General features: G+C 38.3%; 1 protein-coding gene across 2 annotated transcripts in view; it reads right to left on the bottom strand.

Annotated features, from left to right (window-relative positions):
• Window positions 1-2165: 2165 nt before the first annotated feature.
• The window catches only part of LOC111229380 (tumor suppressor candidate 3), a 69173-nt gene continuing 55050 nt past the window's right edge, over window positions 2166-16288 (bottom strand). For both annotated transcript variants that reach the window (XM_022755695.1, XM_022755696.1), the window contains exons 8-10: window positions 13154-13228; window positions 4406-4496; window positions 2166-2414 (exon numbers count right to left, since the gene is read on the bottom strand). In XM_022755695.1, the coding sequence (XP_022611416.1) occupies window positions 2399-2414; window positions 4406-4496; window positions 13154-13228 (182 nt within the window). In that variant the 3' untranslated portion in view covers window positions 2166-2398. The remainder of the gene's footprint in view (window positions 2415-4405; window positions 4497-13153; window positions 13229-16288) is intronic.

Genomic DNA, 16288 nt, shown 5'->3' with positions numbered 1-16288 from the left:
ATAGTTTGACTGAACATGATTCTATGCAGGATAACATTTGTACATTAGAATTGAAAAGCACTCTAATACAAACCTTTGAAAGGGCTAGTTGTCAGTTTTGTCTGCTGCCAAATGTGGTTTCTTGCCGGGAGCGAGTGGTGGTGATGGCTGCTTGATGAGAGCTTCAGCTATCGTTGCCTTTACAGTACAAGAGGTTATAATAGCACCTCTTAGCAGCGCTACTTCTTCAGGGCAGACTGGACACTACAGTGACTGGTTATCAGAATGTGACAAGATGGTCCAGATAGGCAATAGCAAAACTCAACAGTAGCTTCTTTAATTACAGTTATACAAACTATTTGCAAAATATTTGCGGCTAATAGGAGCAGGCTATGCTGGGATGACTTTTTGAAGCAGTGGAGAAATTATTCTATGCCATTATATCTTTTGTTCTACAACTGCCCTCTAATATCCACATTGATTTCGCTCCATTTGCCAGTACTTCCACCCCCAACCCCCCAATGAAGGTGACATTTGCTCTGCTTACTTCCTTCCATAACGTAAAGGCCAACAGTTGAGGGGAAACAGATGGAAATTCTGCTCTCAGTACTGGCAATCAGCATAGTTCACCATTCAAATTATTTCAGCACAAACCTGAGACCACAAAATCATATTATCTACAGAAAAACTCAATTGAACTGAATGTGGCATGGCTGAAGTTGGATATTACTGTGCTTCTCCTGTAAGTGGGCAAGTGTTTTACACTGTAATTATCTCACATCTCTCAAAGGTAGCTATGGTTGTTACCATTTTACTAAAGGTAAGCCTGGTTATTCTATACAATGTCTTCAGTAAACTTTTAGTTAGTTCTATTTCCTGCATGTACTGGCAAATTCAAAATACACTATTCTGCAAGTCAATAGCCAACTGAATTTTTAGTGTCAGTTCAATATACTGCGGTCCCTGACTACATGAAAAATCCAAAGAAGGGAAGAAACTCTGAAAGTCTGATGCAGTTTCAGTGACTGATTGAGAGCTTATTCAGTCCTCAGTGAGCATTTGTGATTTAGTAAGATCAGCTTGCACTCACATACTCTACAAACGATTTAAAACAAAAATAGACAAGAATGGGAAGTCTGAGAGGGAATATTTTTATTACATTTGTCCAAACTGGTCCATCTGCAGCACCATTCCTCTGTCTGCCCACGCACAGCAGGTTACATAAATGGTTTCAATGCTCCAGCCCACTCAGTGTTTTTATGGGCAGCCCACAAGTGAAAAAATGAAAAATGTATTTATTCTCTAAATGACCTATGATTCTCACACTGGGCAAGAAAAGTTTCACCACTTGCAGCCAGTCTTCAGTGACCTTGGTTCAAGTATTTGCATCACTGATTTAAGTTTGGTGCCACTGACATCCTGTTAAACCATGACCCCAAAGTTTGCCTAACCTCATCTGAGTGGTTTTAACCACCTAACATGAACTTTATTTTAGTTGTCAGTATATATTCAATTGAAAGGCTTTGGCAGTGAACGATTTGCAGATACATATACAATGAACGTTTTGTGAGATTAAAGGGATGGACACAAGATAACATAATTTGGTCCTGGTCCAAGAAAATCAATTGCAACCACACAGCCTGTCAAGAAGATGTAAACTTGCAGACAGAGTAAAGTCTCTCAGCCGGAACCTCAGACAATTTTTTTCATTTGAGATCAGACAGCCCTATAAACCCAGTTATAAATGACTGGGCTTCCGCATTACCATGTCTGTGTCCATATACATCTATGTACACTTTACTGTTTTAGTGATTAATATTTTAGCCATACAGTATTAATGCAACTTTGTTCGCACCTGAAACTGAATCAGACTGAGCTCCAACCCCAGAAAACGATGCTAATGATCTTTATCTGTGCCTCTCCATGGGCTGCGTGATGTATCATCATAAAAGACAAAGATGTGAGAAGCAGTTGGAAAGGTTGAATGTGTAGAGATTGTAGCAAGCACCATCTTTCTAACCTGCTGAGTCTCTTACTCTCCCTTCACCTGTAACACAGTTTTCATAAATAAGATGCAGCACATGGATTAAAAAATAGCACAGACACAGTCACAGGTCAGTGTATCTACCCAAACAGAATACTCAACTAGTGAAAAGAACCACGAAGAAGTGACAAAGATACAGACAGAGACATGCCAGACATCTTTATTTTCCAGTGTAAGTGAGAATAATTTATTTTCTATTCAGTTTGCAGATGATAGCAGTCGATAAAAAAAAACTCACAAAAAAAAAAAGACTATGAACCATGCACTCTAGACTCAATTGTAACGCTGCCTCCGCCTCTTCAAGTATCTTCTCGACTCCTCTTCTCCTCACCTACTGACTCTTCGCTATCTCTAACCTTCTCTTCTGTCTTTTCTTCACTTAATAAGGAAGCTGAGAGACAGAGGATTGAAAGGTAGAGATAGGGAAAAGACAGGAACAAAGTAGAGAGTAGGGAGAGAAGAAGGAACAGATATAAATATATGATTTTGTTTTTACACAACACACTTTTAGCATACGGCAGAGAAATGACAAGAGAGAATAGAAAATACTTGTTCTAACAGTTTGTGGAAGCATGTAATCAGGCAAAATTGCTCAAACGCTTGCTGAGGACGCATTTGTGTTTATTAAAAGGGGAAGGGAAATTCAGGAGCAGCTGACTTAATCAGCCCTTAAAAATGGTTATATGCCAATCAAAATTCAAAACATGCACTTTACTAATAAAATGGAAATCACAGTCAAATGTAAATAAAATCAATTTAAAATGACACTTCTTGGAGTAGCAATAAAGTGTACTAGCGTATCTAATTATACTAAATACACATCTGCTTCATGAACTTATTATGCCACTACAGAGATGGCACTCACTGCTTCCTCATTAGTTTTTTGCTAAACATGTGAAATGTTTATATGTTCCATATAAAACAATAAGTACACAGTAAGTATCGGTATATTGATCTAGTTTAGATGAATTTAAAAATGCACCCTTGCAGTCCATCTCAAACTGTATTTTCATTTCAAGAACCAGCCACAACTTTAGTGCTCTACAAATCACATTTCACTCCAATATTTCTGTAATCTTTCTTTTTGTATAGTTGAAGTGATTAACAAAGGGGAGGAACAGAGAAGACTCTATCTGAGCATTTCCACTACAGATACTGTAGCGATCATGTCAACATTGTATTTTGTAGGTGTGGGCCATTTTCAAATATCTTCATAATTTCCGGCACAAGTGTCCTGGATCAAACTCTGCAATTTGCTAAATATTATAGGGAACACAGACTGTTCAGTTTCTAAACTTGAAGTAAATTCCTTTTCAATTAATAGCTGTTGTAACCTGGAGATTCTTTTGGTCGATGCACAGCAGGTCAACTGCACATGCACAAATTGTCTGTAACAGTTAACATACAGTTCAACACATATAAGGAATAAAATAATAAATGAATGATTAATAAACTTCTGAATTGATGTTCTACTTAAAGGGGGGTTCCCCATTTTCAACGCAATTAGTACTGAATTACAGGGAAATTCTTGGTGATTTAAGTCTGCAGACAACAGTTACTTGACTTCAAGGCCCCCCACTGACCAGGCATACTGCAATTTGATCCTATTTCAAGCTTAAGGTCACAACAAGTTTCAAGCCCCCACTACAATAAATGATTTGCCCCGGTGAAGTGCCCTCAACATCCTGAATCCCTTTCAGCTCCAGAGGTGAGTCTCTGCAGCTGGATGTGCTCTATTGTCGTGCTGTAATATCCTACAGATGCTCCAGTGGCGATGAATTGGACCCAGACTCTGCAGACCGGCAGAGTGTTTTCTGTCACACATTGAACCTTTTTTATGTAGTGGCGACCTTTAGCTCAAAGCGGGACTAAATTGCTGCTGTTCTGGCTCACTAAGCTGCAGGGTTTTAGTTTCCAAGCACCGTCAGTATGTGACGACCTATAGAAAACATCCAAGCCAGAGCCATGATTTCTGATATTAGGCGTATAGAAGGAAAAAAAAATGAACACACTGTATATTGAGTGTACAGCAAAATATCGAAGAAATGTAATGCATAAAGAAAGTCAGAGTGCAAATCTCTGTTGAAGTTTTGGCGGGAAGATTGGTCTCTGGAGAAGGAACTTTGGCTTGTACATCTTGGAGGGAGTGTTTTCAATCGAGCATCTGTCTTAAAATCAAAGGAATAGTGGGAATGGATGGATCCTGTTTTGGCCTGGATTTTTGCACCGTGTCTGCAATACCTTTGCAATGATTTTATGTCAACTTTAGTGATTTTAAGATTCATTGTATGCTTGTATATTGTGTTTGAATAACTGTCAAGTAAACTGGATGAAACTCGTGCGGGGATCTGTACAGTGGGACTGTATCGTTGCTATAGTTACCTGTAAGGGTATCCATGGTACTTGGACCTGAAAATGGAGAGCAGGAAGCTGAAGAAAAACACCACCAAGCCAAGGCCAACCAGGCAGATGACTGCAAAAACACACACATGCACATACAAGGTCATCAGGCTATATTGCTGGTTAGAATGGCAGGATCAGAATATAACATTAGGGCGGAATAAAGACAATGCATGAAAAAACTGCAGCATCTTTAAAAGTAATCTAAACAATAGATGATTTGGAATTTAAATATTTTCCCAAACTTTTTGCAGGTCCTGCAGACACCCTGATATATGCATAATAATTATTAGACAATGGCCTGCGATTCGATTCCGGGCTAAAGGCATCCATTTAAATCATTTCACGCACATTATAACCACTGATGCAACTCTGTTTGATCTCTGTTTGAATTGAATGTGCTTGCAGGGTTTAGACAGACTACACACTAAAAACATCCGCCTCTCTTCATGCTGGTTGGTTCAGGCACACACACAAACACTTGCATGGAAGCAGCTCCTCAGGCCTACATACAAACTCTGAATGATAACATAAAAACCTTTGCTAAAAACTAGTTGAGAGAACTTCTAAAACAATTCCTGGAGCTCATCATCGTGCCAAAACCCTTTAATATTTACTTTTATTTAGAAAATCCCTCAACGTATATGCCACTGCCCCTCTCTCATTATCTATTTTGTGGTGTTGCAGAAAATTGTGTTTGCTTCTATTATCATCTTATTTCCTCAGTGGCTATTCTAAAGTGAAATATACATAAGCGTGATGCGTGTCTGTGTGTCTGTATGTGTGGGTGTGTGAGTGTATGCACACACCCTTATGTAGCAGCTAATCCTTGAGAAGCACTGTGTTAAATTAAACTGTCACCACCGACTGATATTGTTAATCAGGGATTAGGATGAGGACCTCTCCTGGAGACTAAATAGTGAGATATCCGCTTGTTGCCAGTGTGTGTGTGTGTGTGTGTGTGTGTGTGTGTGAGTGTGTGTGAGAGAGAGAGAGAGAGAGAGAGAGAGAGAGAGAGAGAGATTAATAGAGAGGAGGCAATGTCAGAACAAAAGATTTGGCTGGGAAAATGTAAGACAGATTCTCAGTGTCAATTTGTGTGTATGTGCTGTCATTCATCTTCAGGGCTCCAGTGTTTGTGTGTCTGTGTTTGTCTATGAGTGTGTGTGTGTATTGTGATCTGTAATGCATGTATGTATACGACTATGTCTACTGCCATCGCTCAGTGTCAGCTCCATAACTGTTCCCTTTTTCCTTCTTTGTTTCACTTTCTACGCATACCATCCATTTACTACTTAACATGAGAATCATGACACACACACACACTGTATGTGTGAGAGAGACAGCAATTGATACTACACACATACACAAATGCACAGGAGGCCCCATCAGCAATCAGTGTGTGTGGGTGTGTGTGTGTGCATTTTCTTCAACTTCTATTCTTGTGAGGACTCTTATTTACTTAAATATATTTTTAGATGACAGATCTGGCGTTAAATAAAGGCTATGCTGATAACTAATTCCAGACAATGTCCTGATGGTTATTCTAATACAAACTGTGTGTGTGTGTGTGTGTGTGTGTGACATTGCCTGAATGACTTGATTGAGAGCACTGCATATTTGAGAGTGTCTTCAAGGAAAGCCCTTATGCCCCTGTGCTCCCTGGGTTGCTACGTGTGAGAGAGCCTGTGAGTGTGTGAGCGACAGACACAACGTCTGTGCATCTTCATTAAGCATAGTGGGATGTATTTCCCATAGCTCATCAATTATGACTGAGAGATGTCTTAGTGTGCAACCATGGATAATGACACTCCCATATACACACACTAAGCATGCTAATATGCTAAGAGATTTATGACCTTGGCGAAATGACAAGTTGTTTAAGCTGAATGATGTCCCTCAATGACAAAGGTGGTAATCCCTCTTTTGACTGTATGACTTGGCTCAATTCAAATCATGATATATTGGCATGGTAAAAATAGACTTACATTTCCCAAGCAGGGGGAAGCCAATACACATATTAATTTAAGCCTATCTCATTTGGAGGACAAATATGAAATGATATTGTGTTGCTAAATGGTTCTTAACAGTTTATTCTCTGATTAGCAACTGGCTGCAAGTGACATTAAGTGGCTCAAACTCTGGATACAATCACTCACAATTCTTTGTTGCTTTTACTGTGCACATCTGCACACAAAACATTTGTATGTTTTCCAAGGGAACCATGCAAAGGTGCAGGCTTTGAAAACCAATTTCTCCCCTTCGGCATCCTCTCGTAAGGAGAACAAATGAAGAAATAACTGAACGTTGACAGTGATGGAAGTTAACTACGTTACATACAACTACATACTTTTCTTGAATATTTCAATTTGATGCTACTTTATTCTGCTGCTCCATTGCACTTCAGAGGGAAACAATGTACTTTTTATTTTAGAGAAACATATAATCTGTTTAAAAAATCTGATGCATAGTAATAGATGGACATGTCGGATCATAGATAACCATTTAAAATTAACTTCACTTCGACCAACTACAAAAATCCATTAACACATTTATGCATCAGTAATAATAATAATCAAACACATTATAGATTAATATGACTGATACTGCCGAGTGCTTCTACTTGTCATTCTCTAAGTACATTTTGCTGATAAGGCTTTTGCACTTTAAGTTAAACAAGTTTTTGAGGCAGAACTTAGACTTATAATGAATATTGTTCCATTGTCACATAACTACTATAACTACTAGACCTCATGGATAGCCTTTTCTTTTGTCTGTCAGGGTTCAGTAAGATGAATAGTTATTCTGCAGTGTAACAAAAAAAAAAAGAAGAAAAACTTTAACTCTTTGCCTTTTGGGGTCATGTCCTATTGTTGGCTGAATTTCAATTAGAAGTTAAGAGTTTCCATTGTCTTGGACGTGGTACTTCTATACTGCATGCTGACATTTCACCAGACAGATATGGCAATTTTTGGGTTGTGGCCGTATTTTAAAGTTGTCTCTACTCTATTTTGTTCTTTCGCCGATCCATTGCACTTTTTCCTGACTCTTCAATTTCTCTGTACCATTCTCTCCTCCCCTTACTTGACGTTTCACTCTTATTCACATTTCATCCTCGTTCGCCTTCCCTCTCCCTCTGACTCTCTCAACCCACCACACATACATCCACTGGTATTGTATATGCAGTGATTTTTTAACTCCCATTTACTCATTCAGTAACTCCCATGCTGAGAAACAGTGCGAGTGCTGTGATTTCTGGTGCAGATGCCCATGGAAGCAGGAGATAACTTCATGTGGCTGCACTCAGCAGTATGGAAGCTATATGCCAGGGATTTAACACCCACAGCCAGTGATTACACTACAATTCAAGCTTAATCCTCTCTCTATTACTGACAGACGACCATTCTCTATACTGCTTTATAATGCATTTATTTAATTTGTGTGTCCATATGTGTGCATGTTATTCCAGTGACAGTGCTGTGTGGGACATAAAATTGCTCATTCTATTCATGCTTGTGTGCTGACACTGTGTGTGTTTTACGTAACAGGTTTCTGTAAGCATTAGTATGCTTGCGCAGCAGTAAAATGTAATCTGCATGATGTGTTTGCTTCAGTTTATCAAATTTAGCAGGTGGTAATTATGCAAAGGAGGAGGTTGAATTAAAATAGCTGATATATTACAAAATACAAGTTTCTGCACCTAAGAAGAGAAGGAAAGGAGAGGGAGAGAAACAAGAGTGAGATGGAGAAAGACAGGATGAAGATGAACAAAGAAAGGAAGAGAGACACCTGATGGAATTGATGGCATCGATGGAGCGCAGAGAGAAGTGTACAGTCCTCTCATATGTCAGCACTACAAATGATAATTATGTGAGCACAAAATGCATGTGTCTGTGGATGTGGATGTGTGTGTATGTGCGAGTGTTCGTCTTCAGTCTGATACTGAGAAACAAGTCTTGAGCTAGTTAAAAAGTCATTATCATTTTAATTGCCAAGCTTTAACATCTCAAGGAGAACTCATGGGTAAAGTAGAACAAAAAGTTGATAATCTTGCCTTTAGATTTTGTGTGTGTGTGTATGTGTGTGTGTGTACGTGTGTATGCATGAGTGTGTGGCCTCACAGAGGCAATTGAAAGGCTTCTCGAGTTGCTTTTTCATCACACTGACTCTAATTAAATCCACTTGTGTGTAACTGCGTCTATGTGTTTGAGGTAATTACCAGTACAGGCCATCTAATATCTAACTCCCCCTCTCATAATCTGGAGATTATGCAGAAACTCTGCTTGGATGTTCAAGGAAACATGTTGAAACCCAGTGTGTAATTAATAAGGTTAAGTGACCACCTCCATCGCAAATGATAAACTGTGTTACAACCTGAACACCTCCACACAAGAGATCTGTCATTTTTAGTACGATGCTGTGCTTTAGAATACATTTGTTTTCTTTTGCAGTACTTTTGAACTTTTTAGCATTAGAGAGGATGACAGAAATTTCACAGAAACTCCACGACAGCTTTGACATCAATTAATCATCCCCACTGTGACCTCTGTATTTCACATTTTATGCCACTTGCTGAGACTTCTGAAGAAATCTGCTTAACTGTTCCTGTCATCATTTTTAGGCCGATGATTTTCAGTTGTACTGCGCTTTTGAACGTGATGAGAGTAACAAATTGTCCATTTTAAATGGATGTTTGGATGCCATCAAGATTTGGATGGCTGACAATTGCCTTCAATTAAAGGTAAATAAGATAGACGCTCTTATAATTGCTCCTGAAAATTTCATTCCAAAACATCAAGCAGCATATGAGGTCGTTGACCAAGCTCTGTCTTTTGATAATTATGTCAGCCAGTTTATGTGCTCACTCATGTTTTTCCAATTGTGTCAAATTCAATTCTGCATTCATTTTAAAATCCTGGCGCTAACCTTTAGGGCCTTGCATGGTCAAACACCCCAGTATATTACTGACCTCCTCCTCCCTTACACAGCCAATCAGGCTCTAAGGTCTTCTGAACAAAAATTACTGGCTGTTGCACCCAATTTATGTAATGCTCTCCCTTTGCCTCCACGAAATACTCCAGCGAAATCTTCATGAAGCAGCTGAAAACGTCATTATTTAGACAGGCTTTTGGTTAGCCTGTCGGAATTGCTGCTCCGTTTCATCTATTGCTTTTACTTGGCTTATTTCCTCGTCTGTGTTCTCAAATTCTATACTTAATTATGTGTCTCTATCCTCCTTTGTTTTTTGTTGCTGTGGATTCACCTTGTCGGCCCTGTGCTGTTTGTTGTCATTGCCATTTTTAACTAATTAAATCACTTTGTGAGTTTGTACCTTTAAAAGGTACTGTACAAATAAACCTTACTTACTTGCTTTAAACAGGGAGCTACGCAAAAGTCTTCCCAATATGTTACAAAAGAGTGGCATATGTGGTTTCAGATATATTGTCATCGGAGATTCACCATCAGTGTAATCAGTGAAGTGCACCCCTGATGTACAGTCCCTGTGCTTGATTGTGCATTGTTTGGGAATGACCAAGGTTTACGAGAGTCAGTTTGTAGAGACAATTCTCCACCTCTCAGGAGCAGGTGCAAATTTGCAGAGTGATATTAGTTTGTAAGAGAACATCTGATCACCCTCTATTCTGTAGATCTCAGTGAAACAAACAGAGGGTGAAAAAAATACACCATGAAATACACCAAAGAAATGTGTCTTAGAAAGACAAAGAGCAGAAATGATAAATGAGTAAAATATATAATTATTCAAGGACACACAAAAATGGGGAGGGGACATGCATGCATAAATATGAATATATTAGTAGAGGTGCTACAGCTCAACTGGGACTTTCCTTATTTGATGAGACATTTACAAATATGCATTTGGCTGCAGGTACTGTGGAGATATGGAGGAGATATTAGCCATATCGATTATATCTTCCACCTGCTCTGGTGTGTGTGTGGGTGTGTGTGTGTGTGTGTGTGTGTGTGTGTGTGTGTGTGTGTGTGTGTGTCTGCAGCACTCAGAACAGATCTGATCTGCTCCCTCTACTGTGGTGGTCAACCGCAATGTTGCAATTATTTGTATTTTCCGTATCTTCTGATCATGCTTTTGTGTTATTCCATTTATTTCACATTGTAATTACATTTATTTTACTTTAGAATTAAATATTGTTTTTATTATAAAGCACAGCATTTCCTGCAGCACTCGTTTTAATGAATCATAAATAAGCTTTATTTTCATAGTTCAGCTGAAGTGTTTCATAATCTCTTTCCCTCTTTAATAAGTAGCCTAATTAGATATCAGACATAACTAAAATGAGTCCTTGATTGCTGATTTTCTGAGCATGCTGGTCACCACTGAACTGTGCCTTTAAACTCTCTTTCACTTGGAGATTGTGTAATTAGTTGCTATTGTAGTAGATCCTATCTTAATTTCAAGCAAATTGTGAGTGCAAAGTGAGTAATTATTATTATTTTTATTTGCCATGGTGTAGCATTTCTTTGGCCATTTATTGGACATATGGACCATACACAGACACAGCTGGATACCAACTGTAATTTCTGCTCACATGGCATTTGTGTCACCTACATGGGAATGTTGTATTTTTCCCTGTCAAACATGTGCACATGCTCTAAATCCACATATCCACAGAGCCACATAAATTTACCTGCTACACCTGTGTGTGTGTGTGTGCACCCAAATATATATTCTCATACATATAATAGAAATATATACAACTAAATAAATATGCTTGTTTCTTCGTAAAACAACCTTATCAAAAGCACCAAACAGTGCAATAAGAGGCTGACAGGTGTGCTTCCCTCAAAGCTGCTGGTCTAAAGACTTGGTCAAGGTTTACACAGTGAAAAACGACTGACCTTTCGCTAGTAGGATTTCAAGATATCTTCTGAAACTGAAGTACCATTTTAAAGCATTTGAAAACACACACACACACACACTTATATATATATATATATATAGATACATACATACATAATACAATCAACAGCAAACTGACTTTCCAGAAAGAATGCCTCAGTTACTTTGGATTATCCACAAACCTCAGTATGAACTGTTTTTACAGGGACTATTTCTTTGGGTAAACTGACCCTATTGAAAGCAGTCTAAACTAATAGTAAAGAATACTAATGGAATGAATGGTATACTTTTTTTAATCTTGTTAATGACTGCATTTTGTCCATTTAACATTTTGTTTTTTTCCATCTTACTTTCTTGACACTGAAACACTGTTAATATAATTCTGCTTGAAAATCTGTCTGTGTTTCAGGTTTTCAGGCTCTTTCACCACCCTCCTGTCAGAAGCCTGGCACCCTGCTGCAACAAAGTGGGTAACTGAATCTGTAACAAACATGGTTGATAGTTGTGATAGAACACCTTCCAGATTGTGTTTGGCCAGCCATTAAGAAGCTGTGTTTTTTTTCTTTTTTTCCAGTAAATGTTTCTCCTACCTGACACACATTAATTTATGTGCCAAGCAGGGGAAGGAACATCCCAGCTGAAACAAAACACATAGAAGATGTTTGTGTACCCAAAAAGAGACAGCATCTGGTCAAAGTGTCAGTTACACAAACAAGACATATACTCCAACAAAACATGTGAGCACAAAGCATAAGACGGAGTTAAAAAAACATTTGTCCAATTCAGTGTAGCCTGCAGTGGTTGGGAAGCCAGGTAATGAAATGTTATTTTCCAGTGATAGAGAGTTATAGCAATAGGCCTCGCAAAGACATAAGCGCTTATGAATTTGGCGAGTCCAATCTTAAAGAAGGATAATGCTCTCAGCACTCAGGGAAAGTCTGACAGATAATCTCCTGAGTGGCTGTTAATGTTATCATCAGAAGATGACCTTTTCTCACAGGAAACCAACCTGAAAACAGTGGCCAGAATAATGTAGCATTGTTAGCTGAACTTGTGACTTGCCTTTGGTTATAAGATTTTTTTCACAGCCAATTCATTTGAAAGAATCACATATATATATTACAATGATATTGATGACATATCTGTTATAAAAAATCTGTGATATTATTACTGTGACTATTGATGTTGGTGATATCTATGTTACTTATTTATTCAATTTTTTTTTCATTCCCACACACCATGGATTCATAATACACGGCATTCACACTCAGATTCACGATTCACGCACACTTTTTTCTTTCTTCTGGCCCTACCTCATATATTAATTTAAATTCATAGTACAATGTACTCATAATCTCTCACACACACACACACACACGCACACACACGCACACACGCACACACGCACACGCACTGATTGAGGCTGGCTGAAAAATTTGCTGGAGAAGTGAAAAATGAAATAAACACAAACAATATCTGAATGTGTCATTACTATTGTGTATTATTTAACTTTTTACTGTCCCTTTATGTTTTTCTCAGTTACAGTTCTAACACATCTTATTGTATTTTGCATCTTATAATAATTAATGCTTTACAGTGTATATAATAATTTGAACCTCTCCAGCATTAGTGCTACTTCTTAAAACATGGGTTTTCATGCATACACACTGGGTGTTCCAAGGATAAATCACTTACCTAGTAATTACAAGGTAGCATGATCAACTACGCCACCCACCTTAAACACATTTATTACAATTGCTTCACTCAGAATTGAGTAACTGGAGCTTGAAAATGGAAAGAAAAGGGAGAATAACAAGAAGAAAAAAAAAAGAATACTGAGAACAACTTCTTACTTCTCCTCTTGCCAACGTCTCCCTTGGAGGTGGCAGCCTCATTCAGCAGCACCATCCCCATGGTGATTGCAGCATCTGGGACAAGGTTGTCAAGGAAACAACACACTCCCATACAGGAGAGGAAGAAGCTGGAAGTACATACTGCCCCAGTAAGAACTGCTGAACACACATATGCACTCACAGATGTGCACATTTCAAGCAGATTAGCGAGAACAGCAGGCATGTCGTCTTGTAGCTTTAAGCATATGTACAGGATGTGGACGCAATGACATGAACACTTGAACAACATATGCAGTCCAGTACAACAGTCGTAGAATAAATAGAGACTAATTAAAAAGTCATAACCTTCATGTTTGTTAAGACTGTGTCAGAGGAGTTAATTAAACTGCTAATTTTAAGGCCAATACTTAATGGTGCATTGCATTATACTGTATGTTGTAATAGAAAACTAAAAATAAAAGAGGAGGAAATGCTGATAGATACTCTCCCTAGGACACTCTCCCTTTCCCTGAGTATTTTAAAAGGAGCGTCACAGGCAGTTTTGTGTTTTCTTTCTTCAGGAGAGGATAAGGGGTCACATGCCAACACAAAGAGTTTTTTAAACTATTCAAATAAATCTTCAGTGGTATAGCCTTACCCTTGGAAGGAAAACATCACAATGGATTTCAAGTTCAGTGATTTAAAAAAAAGAAAAAAAAGAAAAAAAGAAGGTGATGTCAAGTCAACTCTGCAAAGAAAACACACTAACAAAGGGTCCTTTTGCTAGTGTGTTTTGTGAGCACACATCAACAAAACTACAATGTATGTACACACAATAAGACACAGTGATACAACACAACCTTGCCTTTAAACACAAAATAAACACGCACACACGAACGAACACACACTCACACACACACACACACACTTTCTCTCAGATATAAGGTCGGATGAAAGGGAGAAATTTATTTCTATCCACTCAACATTCCTGGGACATCTGAAGTAACAGTTCTATTTTTTGTCCATTGTACAATGAAAATGTATTGACTTTTTTATTTTTTATTTACTTTGATACTTTCCGTGTACTGGGCACAAATTTAAGCTTGCCTTACAACAGTGTGTCCCATCCACATTGTGGCACAAATTATGTAAATTCATGACAAGAATATTTATGTCTTTCTGAGAAGTTAAAGTTTGTGAAAGTCTGAATATTGATTCTTAAGTGTTAGACACAGTGCAACATTTAGCACTTTTGGTTTTTCAAATTTCAAATGTGTTACTAACAGTCAATAATTAGAACAGCACTTTAGTGGATATTCAGCCTCAGTGATGCTTGTTTCATATCTGCAACAGTACCTAGATTATGAATGCAGCTGTTTTTTCCTTATGCCTGGACTGAAGCTGTGTGCCTCCTCCGAACTCTGCATATAAAAAAAAAGACACGAATGAGCGAATGCACAAATGTACAGACAACTCTAATAAATATCCATTTAAATCATCAAATAAACAGGAGGCATATTTGATGTTACATGGTCATGTCCCTGATATCTGTTGAACATTATGCTCTCAAGCAGTGTACATTGTGATGCACTACAATTGCACACGGTTGCAGAAAGGTAAAGCAATTTAATCCTGACTGAGCCGATTTTGAATCTTGTTGACGAGGGGATGAAAAAGTAATTGTTGCAAAGATGAACAAAACATACTGCCAGTCAGCCAGGATTTTGTGACAAAATGTCACTGTGACTACGTATGTGTAGGTGAAATCACTTCTCATCTGCCTATGTTGACTTATCAATTACCTGCAAATATACCTTTTTACTGCCATGTAAATGCTTTTCCCAATCTGTGATTGCAGTTTCAGCTTTGAATTTCCTCTGAAAGGATTTCTTTTGTTGTCTTCATGTTTTAACATGTTTTGAGAGTGTCTCTTCTCGCTGTAGAGAGCTTTGACTGTGTGGGAAACCAATGATGACGTGGGCCTCTAAAGCCCCTTGAGACATTTTTGATTTGACTCAAAAATCAACTGATCATTTTTAAGACTTACATTGGTAGAATGCAATCGTGGTATTTAGCTATTGTTAGAGTTATACCGTATGTCTTGTTGAGATAATAACATAAATATTTGATTATGATTCATACAATACTGTGAACATCAAGCATTGCTCCATTCAACGTCTAAGCTGTTGTACAATCACTGAAAAGCACAGCCTCACATGGCTTCAGACCTAATTACAGATTCTTCTCTTCATCATGCTCTGCATACAAATCCACATAACTGAAGAAAAGCTGATGAAGTGCACAAACAAAGGCTGCTACGTGGGGAGATACAGAGCAGAAACCGAGGCATCCTCTTGATGATATGGTAAAAGACACGATATGCTGGTGAGACACAAAAACTAGAGATACCTCCATGTACAGCAATGGAACTGAACCATGGAAGGTGCCAGTTTAGGTGGTCACAGGAAGCTTTGCGACAGCATGATAGTAAAGTCATGATAATGAATAGAGAACTATCAGTACAGAGATTTAGACCATGCAAATGCATTGAATAGTAATTATAAATACAGACTTTTCCCTGAGCCTCAAGACATCCTAAACCAACACCTGTCTGCAGCAACAGAACATCAGACATGTGTGAAGCACATTAGATTGAACAGAACACTGTGTGCTGCCACCATGGCAACTGTCCACTCTGATCATCCTATTGCCAGCTCTGCAATCTGCATTAATTGTATCCACCGTGGCACGACCCAATCATCCTGGAAAATATTCACACAATAGTTGTGTGTGCTTTATACCTTTGGAATAAAAATGTACCTTTTTCCTGCTTAACTAGTTGATATACAAGTCAAACCGGCATATATTTGTTAATGTGCAAATCAACAAAACAAAAGGTTTGAAAATCTGGGTGCTGAAAGCTGTAATTCTACTTTTCATTGGCAACAAAATTTCAATCAACTGCTTCCACTCCACTCCACTCCACTCCACTCACACTGATTTTACAAGTTTAAAGATGTCATCGGAATATAAAGCAGGCACAACGCAGAGAAAACCCCTGCAAGCACAAAATGAAATTCCAGTTGACGCAGAGGGCCATGATTCAAGCTCAACTCATCAAACTTGGAGGGATGATATGGCTGTATTTGTCTGTCA

Source organism: Seriola dumerili, unplaced genomic scaffold (genome assembly GCF_002260705.1).
Source record: "Seriola dumerili isolate Sdu_G_001 unplaced genomic scaffold, Sdu_1.0 BDQW01000230.1, whole genome shotgun sequence".
Classification (NCBI taxonomy): domain Eukaryota; kingdom Metazoa; phylum Chordata; class Actinopteri; order Carangiformes; family Carangidae; genus Seriola; species Seriola dumerili.
This window is presented reverse-complemented; position numbering and strand designations above follow the sequence as displayed.